Source organism: Harpia harpyja, chromosome 6, assembly GCF_026419915.1.
Source record: "Harpia harpyja isolate bHarHar1 chromosome 6, bHarHar1 primary haplotype, whole genome shotgun sequence".
Taxonomy (NCBI): Eukaryota; Metazoa; Chordata; class Aves; order Accipitriformes; family Accipitridae; genus Harpia; species Harpia harpyja.
In genome coordinates this window covers 14420090-14433844 of record NC_068945.1, presented here as the reverse complement: position 1 = coordinate 14433844, position 13755 = coordinate 14420090, and the positions used below count along the sequence as shown (strand labels likewise).

Below are 13755 nucleotides of genomic sequence, written 5' to 3'. Positions count from 1 at the left end.
CAGGCTGAGACCTACCTGCGTGCCAATCAGCTGTGTCATCAGGAAGACAGGTCACTGCAGTGTGCCACAGCACACCGTCAAAATGTAGTCTAGGCAGCTCTAGCTTAAGCCAGTAGTGAAACTTTCCTTGCTTACTCTAGGGGATGTTGTAGAGGCATCATCATTCAAATGAGAGACAAAATGGACCCTAAGCCAAATTTGAAGTGGAAGCAGATGCAGTTCCAATTGACTGAAGTGGATGATGCACTACTACATGATATTTGAATTATCCCTCTTCTTCTCCCGATTACTTTTGATAATTAATGATCCCACTGTACACCTTTTCTAAGAAGTAGGTTTCCAGGGATGAAGTGCGCCCTAATGCAATTAAAGAAGTTTTGTCATTGTATTGTGTCAGCGCAGGATCATACACTGCAAGGCAAATTTTTTGGTTAGTTTCTTAGTTTTTTGTTATATTGTGCTGCAGGATTCATTTTAAGGCAACCCAGAGCAGCAAGAATGCAGAAGAACACTACACAAGTATTCAGGACAGGCAGTGGAGAATATTGTTCACAAGTTGGAAACCAGAAAAAAAATAAGCCAAAGCTAACTCTCCTTCTTTAAATAACACAGGTGTTTTGGCCTTGTTACTGCATTATATCAGACCATGGATTTAAGTAGAGTAATTTACAATGTTACAATTGCAAAATGCATAAGGGAGTTTTTCCCCCTGTTTACAGTATTACACAGCTGTTTCGTAAATACACGTGGGATTTCTTTCCTTTCACTTTAAACAGCTGCGGGAGATACAGTACTAAACTGTCATATGTGAGACTAAATAGATGCAAAGTTAAATTAAAAGAAATGACGAAAATTGTTTCTATTCAGAAAGATCCTTGTGGAAATATCAAAATGTTGATTTAGAAGCAAAATTTATTCAGAGGACATAATTTCCATTATTGTGGTTAGTCAGACACATTCCTATTAATGTATATATACTCATATGTTGAGTGTCTGTACAGGAGCATATATTATATTGGACTGTCCTGAAGATATTGTTGGTCTGATAGCTAGAGCAAAGAATTAAGAGCTGGGATGTTCATTTAGCTGCTGGGATGTCTGACTTGCTCTGAAACTGGATGGGTATCATCTTCCTGCTCTAGCCTTGACCAGAGCAAGGTTAGCACTGACGCCATGGGTACATGTAAAGGAATGCTTCATAATTGCTGTGAAGCACGAGGACATCTTTGGAGAGTGTGAACTATGTATGTGCAGAGTGGCTGTTGTTCTAAAACTACCATAAAGCTTTTTACTTCCTTTCAGGTTCTGATTTTATAAAGACGTCTACAGGAAAGGAGGTGGAAAACGCGACCTTTCCAGTTGGAATAGTCATGATGCGAGCCATTAGAGAATTCTACTGGCAAACTGGCAACAAGGTAATTCTCACTACCTTTATAAAAATTAACCAAACAGGCTCACTCAGAAAGACATAAGACTGTAATAGTTTCAAAACACAGAACATATAAATCCACATACATTAGCTTCCATGGCTATATGAGCAATAGGTAATGGGACTTCTCTCTTTTATTCCTCATTTGATTTGCTAATATTTAGAAAAAAAAGGCAGCACTTTTGGCTTTCCTCCCTTGAGTAACTCTTACTTCATTCCCTAAAAACTCATGCAATCTTGATGCATCCCCTGCTGCACTTGGGTTTGAGTTTTGTTTCACCATTTAAGGTATTTAAATGGTCATCTCCATTAATAACAGGGCAAATCTCGAGCTGACAGTGACTGGCATACTCCCATAAACCTCAGTGGAGCTATACAAATTTATAGCCATCAAGAGTCTGTCCAGTGTACACAACTGTGTTTTCTGACTTTGTTCTGCCAGCCCAAGGGATAAATTCTGCTCTTTCCTCCCTCGCCAGAGGGCTTTTCCAAGGGGACAAGAAGGCAGATCCAGTTGGATCCTGTTGTCTGGGATGGAGGGAGGGAGGGAGGGACAGGGGCCAGAAGAACATTACGTCCTGGTACACAACATTTATCCGTCAGGTCACTGTCAAGTGAGGTCAGTGGAGACAAGGAGCAGGGGGGAGCGTGTGGCATACCCAGTGATGAACTATCTGTGCATCCATCCTTGCGCTGAAGCAGTGAGAAAGGAGGAGTTTATCCAGGCAGGCTTAAGCCACCTCTCACCTCCTTTATCCACAGGCAAGTGGGGGCTGCCAGTTAAATCTGATGCTGGCGTTCAGCAGTGGGCTTTGTCCTCACTTGCAGCCTCAGGGAAGGAAACCATATCTCTAGCTAAGACCCTCTCCCCATTTCTGGGTCACCCTTCTGTCCTCTCCAGCTCACCCTTCTGTCCCTTCTGCAGGTGACCTTTCAAGGTATGATGTTAGGACATGGGATGAGCAGTGGCATAGGGGCTGAGATGGCTTCAGGGGCTGTTGGAGCTTGAGGAACATGTGACAGCAGGTTAGACGTGTGTCCATCTGCTCTCTGTAGTCATCTAGATGAGGCCCGCGTGGGTCCCTGGGCTGTCCTCACTCCTCCCTTCCCCACCCTGCATCTCTGCCATGCAACAACTCTGATAATCTTGCCTCTGTGGGAGCGTTGTCACTGCTGCCAACCTGAGGCAGATCCCTGGGGCTGGCTGACTCACCTCGGCACCCGTGCGGCTTGCAAGAGCTGTGTGCCAGGTTGGGCTCTGCTGCATTAACAGAGCTTTGTACCTATAATTGGATATAAATGTTGAATTCACCTTTTGCTTTAAAAGGATGCATTCATGGTATAAAATGTGTTATTAAGAATGAGTGCTTATGTCTGTGTGCCTGTGTGTGTCAGTGAATTAGATGTAAACTGACTTTATGTGTTTTTATTAACTGAAGACAATATTATCAATGACGAGATTTCTAAATGGTTTCTTTAACAAACTAATTTTGCTGCTGTAGGGATGCTTTCTAGCAAGGAGTTGGCTGGGAAAAACAGGTTAATACAGAAATTAAACTTCTTCGAGGAAAGGAACAAGTTGCAGAGTAACATTTATTGAATGATAAGCTGTGGTGGTGATATGAAAAGTGTGCAATATAATGGGAAATAATCTTTTCCTGTCATTATTGAAGGACATACATAAATTGGTTTTTCTGTTGGGAAAACCTCCAATCCAGAAAAACTTATTACTTTTAATAATATAAGGTGAAGAGAAAATTCTTGAGGAGATGAACTTATTAAGCAAAATAATGAAATGCTGTGAAACAGCAGGAAAGTGGTAGCTGGACTTTGTACTGCTCTTGAATTAAATTCCACCCCTAGCCCCCCCTTCCTTTTTGTGTTTTTATGGCAGTCAGATGTGCCGTTTGGAAAGCTGGCAAAGGGAGGAGAGGACAAGCTTGTCTTTGTCAGCTTTTTTGCAAAGAAAAGAGCTTTCAGAATTTGCTAAAAGGGGAAGGAATTCTGCATGGTGTTTTTAATTCTCTTATTAACTCTATTTTACTTGGTTTTGCCACAGATTATCTCAAAGAGCTGTGATAGTTCTAGGAAGAAATCTAAATTTAAATTTCATTAGAATTTCTCTTCCTGAGGGAAAAGACATTCCCACAATTTTAATTTATTGTCTAGAAGATGTTTTTCCAGTTGCTGTGGTTTAAATTCCTTTTGGAAATCTAATATTAACAGATGTATGCATATACTCACACATCCATCCACCCATCCATCCACAAAAACACAGTCTTCGTGTTTTGGATTTGTAAAGCTTTTCCTGTTATTGTTCTTTATAATCTTATTCAAAATATGCTGTTATCACAGTGCTTCAGTGTGAGAGAAGGATTTATTCTGTGTTTGTCCTGAAATCACTATAAAAAAAAAAATTACCAAACACATTTAAAACCAGATACTTTTTGATTCCAGTATTATATCCATAAGGTACAAAGAAATCCTCAATGCAGTGAGGTTTCAGGAACATATATACAGAAATCAGGACAATAATTCTTGCAGAAGGAGGCTGATGGGAAGGAGTACCCAAGGTAAAGGTTTATGGCAGAGGGAAATGTAGAAAGAATCACTGTGTGTTACTGTACAGATTGTTCAGATTTAATTTTTTTTTTTAATGCGGAAACACTTTTTCCTAATTCACCTTGTTTTTCAAGAGTTTAGTAAGCTGCTGCAGGCCAACATTTTGGCTAATGCAGGTGACAAAATTTTTGACGAGGGATTTGATAGCTGCATGTCACAAGCTCTGTCTCAGAATGAGATGCGTTTAAATGGCATGTAACCAAAAGACTGGCATTAGGGGTGCTTGCCAAGTCACCTCAGTGCTGGCTCTGCACAGCAGGTTGATCATGGGATTCAAGACATGCTTTACCTCAAAGATAGGTTTTTCTTGGCATGTGTGCCTCTACATACATGGCAGTTCACCTGACCAAATATGACATGTATCTCACATCAAGTGACCAAAAGCATATCCAGCATGTGTTGGGAGAGAAGTTTTGCAGTTCCTGTGAAGCACAAAACTTTCAATTTTTGGTAAAGACAGACCTAATTTAATTCCCATTTGGGAAATTTTAGTGAAAATTAAACCTCTGATAGGTTTGAATGTACAGCCCAATCATGTGTAACTGTGGTGTACGGGCTTTTTATGAAGTACAGCCATCTCTCACTGCTCTCCACATGAGCCAGCTGCCTCACATGCTTTATTTCAGCATCTTTAGTGTTATGTTATTGCATGTATATTTGTTGTTACACATTTGGAATTAGATTGTGACGTGGGCAGTAGGTAATACACACATATCCCAGGTCCTGCCTAAATCCCTTGGGCTAATATGTGCTATGGGCAAAGTGCTCCCATTAGACCTCCAACCCAGCTCCTGAGAAAGTGCACTGGGGTCAAAAGTATTACTCCTCAGTTGCTGTCCCTCAGGATGAAAATGTTATCTTTCGCAGTGATGACTGAGGCTTGATAGCTCTCAGCACTAGTCCAGAGCTTTACTGTTTGCAGTCAGATACTTACCGAGTGGAGTTGTTACATACACCACAGGCACTTTGAGACTGCTGGTGTACAAATGCTGATTGCTCTTCTAGGGTTGCTGATGAATGAAAATGTGTATTGCACTTCTTTTTTCTATATAAAGGTTGGATTTAAACCTGCTGGGGGCATTCGGACGGCAAAAGAAGCTATTACTTGGCTTATGCTGGTGAAGGAGGAACTGGGAGTGGAATGGCTAACACCAGAGCTCTTTCGCCTGGGTGCCAGTAGTTTGCTGGAAGACATTGAGAAACAGGTTAGTTGTTAATGGTTTTCAGCTTGATGGAGAGAAAAAGTAACCTTCCTAAACATGCTGGCTTACTGTTTTTGCAGAATATGCTTTTTGGTGCTCTTTAAAAGATAATAGAACATACATCTAATTCATTATTAACGTCAGGTTCACTTCCAGCCCAGTATTTCTTTAAATTTGGCCTGTCATTACAGGCGTCTGGGACCCTGATATTCCAGCAGCTGGCAATTGCCTGGGCCAGGTTTGCAATGCAGTAAGCAAAGAGGCTCAGTTTGTACATATATGGATGGAGTCTTTTGCAAATGCACGGTAATGCACTCCCCTGAACTCCTAGATGTTGCCAGTTAAGCTGGCCCTCAAAATACCTCACAGACCATTTGTGTCACTGTGCTGCAACTGTTCACAATATATTTCCATGCTGTGGAGAAAGTCACGTCTCATCCTACATATGGTACTGCTGATAGAGAAGTTTTTACATATTGATTATTTCCTGGGGAAGAAAAGCAATTGCCTCCTACAAAGCCTCATTTTTCTAATTGCTTTTATTTTTGTGCAGGCTGGTCGCTGTGTTTCCTGGCAGACAAACAGTGTATGAGGTGCAGTGGCAATGTGTAGTTCCTGGTGGGAAGAAGGATTCTGACCTATCTACCCATGACCTACCTCACTGGCACAGGGTATCAGCCCCAAAGGATACAGCATAGTTGAGAACAGTGTAGTGTCATAGGAGCTACTAAACCATTGGGGCTGCTGAACTTCACTCCCATGTTCATTAAACCCAGGAGATGAGGTGATATTAGCTTTAACCAAGAAAAAAGTTTGAGAGTCCTTGTGCTGTTGCTGCTGGTGGGAGAACATGAGATGTAGGGGATTTGGGGGAGGAAAAAAGCATTGGTCTGTTCCCTTTCCCCACCTTTCCTAGCAACTGAAATGCTGACATGTCTTAAGAAATATAGAACAGCTGAGAGATGTCAGGTGAATATTCGTGACTGTTGAAAACCCCTGGCTCACTCCTGCAATGAGAATAATATTGGCTTGCTTCATTGCCAGACTGCCTCTGCCTCACTCTTGACCTAAAATCATGTCCCTGGTTATGACAAAGCAGCATGAGCTTTCTTGTTGCCACTGCCATTGCTGCTGAGTCTTACAACGCAGCCAGTGATTGTGTCGCACAATTTGTTCTGATTTCTTAAGGGTGGCATCCTTTTATCTGCCAGGGATTGCACAAATGCCCCAGTCATAACCAAAGCTCTGCTATACTGTCCCATCTAAAAACATGTAAGATAAAATGTCCCAATCATTATATTCGGTAAAACAAACAGGTATTTTAAAAAAGCCAAACAAACATAGACAATGGGGAGAACACTCCCCCACCCCCAAGACAGTACAGTTAAAAGAATAGTTTGAAATGAGCCTTATAAAAGCATAAGCAATTTTGGATACTTTGAATATCACAAAATAATAATGAAATTGTCAAAACCAGATTACAGTGAGAGTAAATCATTGTCTTCTACCTAGCTGTTTTTGAAAGCTTAGTTGAAAGCAACAAGAGTCTTTGCTTTTTTCTTTTTTTCCAAGCAAAGCAGCAAGAGCCCTTAGTTCAGATCCTATAAACAAATATACAAAGGTATATTACATCATATTTTATGTGCGCGCGCGCACACACACAAATATCTATCATCTTCATCTGGCATGCCTTTAATTTGTTACTTCCTTGACACTTTGAGATTTATATTCATATATAATTCCATCATAAATTTTCTTTTTTCTTGCAGATTTTCTATCATGTGACTGGCTCTTATGCAGTTCAGCATGACCTGGCAATGGCTTAGACACAAAATCAACTCAGGATTACTTTTACAAAAGAGGTCTTTATGCCAACAGCATTCAGAAGTCTTCTGACAACCAAGTGCATACGGTAGAATTAAAGGCCTAATTCTCCCTTCTTCATATTTTATAGTATTTAAAAATATGCTCAAGTCTGCTGGTTGTACTTGATCCAAAAGCAGAAAAAATGGTAATTCTGAAATAGTTAAATAGTTAATTCTTACAGATTTGCAAAGTTAATCTTGCAAAGTCTTCCTCAGACCAGCCTGAAAAGCTTATTAATGGCAACACTGAAATACTATGAAAAAGATTTAGGTGGCCTGGTAACACTTTGCAGTCGCAGAATATGAAATATCTATGGAATGTTTCAGATTGCTAATTAAGAGCTACAGATCTTGGAATAGCTTTCCATTCACCTCAGACAAAATCTTCTGCCACAGATGTGTTGCACTGTTAATTGTTATGTTGATTCAGTTTCAAGCATTGTAACCTGAGAAAATGAAACCTGGCTATTACTTTCTTTTATAAAATGTCTCTGTAGCAAAAAAACCTTTTTTTTTTTATTTTTTTTTATTTTTTCCCCCAAACTTGGGCACAGACATCCATATTTAGACCCTTGAATAAAGGTGGCTTGATTTCTAGAACAGCTGAGTATCCACAGTTTCTCCTGAAGTTAATGGGAGCTCTGGGTGATCAGAACAACTGAAAATCAAGCAGCCTCTATATAGGTGCCTAACTATGCATTCAGGGGCCTATTTTTAGGCATTTTACTCTTAAAATTTTAGTCTAACTTGCTTAGAAGCTCCCATTCCTGTCTCCTGTCATTTTAAAACACATTCATGCAAATCTTTCCATTTCGGTGTAGGGGGGTTTGATTGTCAGTTTGGAGGTGTCACTGCTATGCTGGCTGAACTTCAACTTTGCCATTCTAAAAGCAATTCTTTAATTTAAAAGGTGATTTGAATTGTGTCCTATATGGGGTTTACAGCTTTAATGTAAAAAGTACTTTTCTCGGAGCACATTAAGAATAATACCGAAATCATCAACACCTTTTGAATATCAGACTGGAGCTAGTAGATTCATTACTTCAGAACTGCATTCTGCTCACTAACCAGAGTTGTACTAAAAACTTAATTATCTTATCATCATGACTTGTCTCACTGACTTAAGTAGGTCTCATCAGGGAAGTAAGAGGAGGAGGATTTTGCTGTAAATCAAACTACAAGGTACATTTATTACAAAAAGATCTGTGCTTCATAAAGATAATAACTCAGTTATTTATCTGGTTATACCACCTGAATCACTAGTGCTCTACAGAACACCTTGGACAGATAGGAAAGCTGAATAGGGAAAAAAAAAAATGCCAGAGAAACAACATATACAGAAAGCAAAATCCTATATGTGGTGCTCAGTACTAAAAATAGGTCTTAGTTTCCCAGGAAGTAGTTCATCCAAGGCTCTCAGCCTTTTTCTGGTTTAGGTCTCAACACAGAAAATGAGGCTGAGCTGTGACTTCATTTTCATACTTTTGTTTACCTGGAAAGTGGCCTTTTTTGCACAGGTTTTCCTTCTGATTTCACTGCCAGTTTCTTGAAGGAAAAATCCAGTGCCTGTTTGCATATTTAGACGAAACTTCTGCTGCTGAGCTTTCAGAAATACAGAGCCTGTTATATGTAGTCAGCTCCCACCAGGTGCTTGCCAGGTTGACCCTCTGCCATGCCCTCCCAGCAGCTGCACACTGGATTTTGCTGCTGTTTAGCTCTAGCCATATAAATGTTAGAGTGTATTTCAATACTTTCATAATAGAAAGATTCACCTCGCTTGCAAAGTACACTTTTTTGTTGTTGGCTGTCTTTTGGACATTTAGGGCAAAGATAGAAGCTATTTTTTGGAGCTGCTTTAGTTTTTAGGTGAAGGACTCTGTGTAGTTCCTTAAAATTAATGAAGGTCCAACTTTACCACCTAACTATTTAATGTGAGTACCTCTGAGAACTACCTCACTGTTTCCACAGGAGCTACGTGTCGATTAATGAACTTGCTAGGAGGAATTGTGTATTTCTGTTGACGGTCCCCCTTAGTTTTGATGTGCACATGGGCTGCCGCTGGTTACTTTGCTTCAGAGGGAACAGGCTCCATTTGCAGAGGGAGAGGTTTGGCTTCCTGAAAGGTTGAAGATAGCCACTTCCCTTTTCCATGAACTTTACGAACACACCAATGTGAAATACTGTGCAACTCCAAGCCAGCCAGTGTTTTGGGAGAAGCTGGATGGGGAAGTAGTTTAAACATTTTTCTGTTGAAACCTGTAATTTTAGGGGGAAAAAAAGAAGAAACGTAAAAGTAACAGAATCTGCAAACACATTCAAATAAAGATGATTCTGGTTTTGGGGTTTTGTTTTTCGAGGAACAAGCAGAAGGCTCAGTGTTACAGAGTGACTGGTTGTTAACTTCTCTGTGACTCAAGTGAGTTGTATTCATATTATCTGTGGTTGTGGACCCCCAACGTGACCCAGAGCCTCGTCTCTCAATCCTCCTACTGCTGCTGGTACCAGCCAAGTATTGGTCTGTTGACAGCCCTAGACAATGCGAGGGGGTGACCCTGGGCCGGGGGTCCCATCAGGAGCAGCAAGGGACCAGGCTGGAGACCTACGACAAAGCACGTCCAAGGGGCCCATCCAGGAGACAGCTACCAACAGTGCAGGTCCGAGGTCCCTCCTGGAGGTGGAGGCGGAGGCAGGGCTGGAGACCGGCACTCCTGCGACATAGCTCAGGGAGGTGCTGAGGGCCATAGGCTGAGCTGAAGTGGGGCTCCTGGGCCCCTGCTGTGGCTGGAGGGAGGCCGGGCAGGGCCAGAAGCATCACTGGGCTTCTTCCAGTACTGAGCCCGTGAGAGAGCCAGACACGGGGGAGGCAGGGACTGACATGCGGTTTGAGCTCTGGTTGGAGGCTGGTGTGGCAGGACCTACGCCCCCACCCACAGGGAACTGGAAGCACTCACAGTAATGCCCTTCGCCCTGACCGGCACTTCCACTGCCCTCTCTTCCATCTTTCCCATCGCTGATGGCTGTTTGCTGCTATTTAGTTCCCGTGGTCAGGGGGCAGTCGAGATTTATCGAGGCTGCTGCAGCTGGTCGTCACTCCTGCAGACAGCACGTGAAAGTCAATGGGGACCTGAACTCAGGCAGGAACCAGGGAGGGGGTGTCGCTCCGTCGCTGCATAGGCTTTGGGAAAAGTTCAGATTTAGCGCTGTGCTTCAGGCCATTAGAAAAGGAACAGGCAATTATGCACTCCCGTCTAAATATATTTCAGAGTATAACATATGTTTTGTGCAAGTCAGTCTTGTATACCAATTTATTATTTTTATAACACTTATTCATTTAGGATTTTAAATAGCTTCATTTTGTAGACCACATTACTTTGCAAAGAAGATAATAAATTCAAGAAGAAAGTCAAGTAGAAACTGCAAATCTAGAAGATTCTGCATCAGCTTATTTACAAGAAGAGGGAATTGGGAGAGAGGGTAAGCTTTTTTCCTGGTTTGTAGGAAACAAAGATATTAAATAGTAATTATATGTGAAGTGTACATATCAGCTGGGGCAAGTAATACTTTGATATCTTTATTTCATCAGTCGTATAAGTTCATTCTTTCATTTCCTTTGTGAAGCAGGGAACATACATTATATACTATAGCACATGCTACTGAGACAGAAAAAACTGATCTACTTTTAATTTTATTTTGCTCAGTTGGAACTTTGGCTCCTTGCTTCCCCTGGGGGGAAAAAAAGACAAAACAACAACAGCAAGTTTTATCCAAATCTTGGTGAGCTTTTGCTGAAATTACCAGTGCTGACATCTGGATGATACGTATAATGTGCAGTAGAAGGAGGGAACTGCTTTTAATTAGATGTAACCTGCCCAGGAGAGAAAGACAGAGAATTGTCCATCTGGTCAGTCCTTATTTAATAGGGCAACCAAGGATAAGAGTATTCTTAATATGCAAAGACACCATAGATAAAATTACTGATTGACCACTTTTAATAAAATCCCAGAAAGCTGGAGGTGTGCTAAATTAAGAGGTGGTAAGATTTAGAAAAAAGGAAGCATCAAGAAGGGTTGCAGTCCTTGCACTCCCTAAAAGCAAGAGTAAGCAAGTGATGGGTGACTGTCAGGTCCCAACCAGCTATATTGTAGGGACCTCTCCTCTGTTGTAGACAATTTACAGATCCTTCCCCTTCTGTGAGGATGTACAGTAACCATTTACCAAGAGAACACGTGACAAAGTTGTTTTAATAGCTGTTAATGAAACTTAACATTGATGCAATGAAGGAGTGCCAACAAGACGCTCTAGCCATTCCTAATGAGTCCAGTGATTTTAAGTGGCTCTGTTCTGAGCACTGGGGACATCTTGTGGATTGCTGATTCCTGGGAATTGCAGAAAATTTGTCTTCTGGAAGCAAAGCTTTCTTGAGGCATAACTGTTACAGATCTCCAAGATCGCAGAGAGTGTTTGAAAATACTGAATTGTAAAAGCATCAGTTTAGAATTGCTTCCTTAGCTGAGATGAAAACAAAGGATTTTTTAAAGAATGTTAACAAACTGAGGAAGCCATACTGAAATTGACTACACTTGTTTTTTCAAGTCTGGCTTTCTCTATGGGAGGAGTAGAGGAAGGATCTTTGCAGGCTCAGCTGGTGGAGATGAGCATCATCTCTATACAGCACAGCGTAATATAAAACTGTCCTGGTTTCAGCTGGGATAGAGTTAACTGTCTTCCTAGTAGCTGGTACAGTGCTATGTTTTGAGTTCAGAGCGAAGAATGTTGATAACACTGATGTTTTCAGTTGTTGCTCAGTAGTGTTTAGACTAATGTCAAGGATTTTTCAGCTTCTCGTGCCCAGCCAATGAGAAAGCTGGAGGGGCACAAGAAGTTGGCACAGGACACAGCCAGGGCACCTGACCCAAACTGGCCAACAGGGTATTCCATACCATGGGACGTCCCATCCAGTATAGGAACGGGGAAGTGGGGGGCAGGGATTCGCCGCTCGGGGACTGGCTGGGTGTCGGTCGGCGGGTGGTGAGCAATTGCACTGCGCATCATTTGTACATTCCAATCCTTTCGTTATTGCTGTTGTCATTTTATTAGTGTTATCATTATCATTATTAGTTTCTTCTTTTCTGTTCTATTAAACCGTTCTTATCTCAACCCACGGGTTTTGCTTCTTTTCCCGATTTTCTCCCCCATCCCACTGGGTGGGGGGGAGTGAGTGAGCAGCTGCGTGGTGTTTAGTTGCTGGCTGGGGTTAAACCACGACAAAAACCAAACCCCAAAATGGATGATGGTTTGTACAAAAAAATAAGGGAAAGCTTTATAAGCTGATTTTTCAAGTTCATTAATAGCACAAGCTCTGCTTTTATACAAAGACTTACATGAGCTCTGACCTATTTACTAGTCGTAACAAACAAGCGAACCAGCCAGCAAGTTCACGTCCTACGTCTGGGCCGAGGCCAGTGACAAGGCTGGTTTGGTAATTCCACGGGTTAGGGTCCCCGCCACTGTCGCAACCTGGAGAGCAAGTGGGCTGATGGAGGAGCCTGCCAAGACTTGCCATCATGCCTGCCGGCTGCACGAACCAGCCCTTGCTCTTACTGCCTGAGAGCTTGCCCCGGGGATGGAAGGTGCTAAAACTGTCTGTAGTGATTACTGGTCCATTGAGAACTTTTTTTTCCACCCTAATGTGCAGACCTGAGCAACCTGCTTCTGAGGAGAAGCTGGAGAATGCGTATTCTCCATGATTTAATTTAATTACACGTAAGTTGATTAAGGATGTTATCTTCATTTCCAGGGGAAATGAAACATTCAGCCGGCATCATGTCAGAAGTCTGGCTGAAGGCTGGCACGTCTCAGCATTGGCTGCTTTCTGCTGCCTCCAGCAGACTCTTGGGCTTTCTTCAAAGTACAGGCACTGGCTGACCTAGAGCGTGATTTCTTGCTCTAACTTATTTAAAGGCATGAATTGAACCAGAGCAAAGAACGACTATCTGGGCTCTGAACAAGAAGTGCTTTGTGTTCTAGTTAGCACAAATCTGTCCAATTCCAAAAAACCCGTGAATGCCATCACCCCATCTGATAGCGACTGTAACGAGGCCTCTGGGAGGGCAGTGACGGGAAGCTGTAGATAAAGGAAAAAGACAGGGGTAAAAAGAGAAGTTGTGAGAAGTAAGAGAGATCATCGCCACCACTGTTATTGCTTCACAGAAGTGTAATCTTTTGTGATCTCTTTGGAACAGGAGGTAAATAATAAAACACAAGGCAGGGAAAAAATTAAAATACATGTAGTGTGTGAGTGCATGTTAAAGCAGATGTCAGATTAAAAGTAACTGAAAAGGAAATTCTACTGTAGGGGAAAAACTGCTTTTTCCTTCAACATTTTATATTCCACCTTCTTTTGGCTGAAAGTGAAAGAGCTGTAAAGGAAAAGGGGAACTTTTGTTGTTTCCCTCTGAACGTTAAGAGATGCCTAATGCAAGTGCAGGGGGGATGCTCTGTGGCACGTGGTGCTGGAGCAATTCTCAGGGTGAAGCCCAGAAGCACCAAGGATGTTAAACAGATGCACTGTGTGTGCCCTGAGCCCTGGGACTTGGAGCTTTAAACCTGCAGTGCTGCACATCCAGGTGGTTTCATC

General features: G+C 42.0%; 1 protein-coding gene across 1 annotated transcript in view; it reads left to right on the top strand.

Moving 5' to 3' along the window:
* DERA (deoxyribose-phosphate aldolase) overlaps positions 1-8222 on the top strand; it is a 59691-nt gene extending 51469 nt beyond the window's left edge. The window contains exons 7-9 of the mRNA XM_052789579.1: positions 1303-1415; positions 5107-5256; positions 7023-8222. Of these exons, the coding sequence (XP_052645539.1) occupies positions 1303-1415; positions 5107-5256; positions 7023-7079 (320 nt within the window). The 3' untranslated portion in view covers positions 7080-8222. The remainder of the gene's footprint in view (positions 1-1302; positions 1416-5106; positions 5257-7022) is intronic.
* Positions 8223-13755: the final 5533 nt, after the last annotated feature.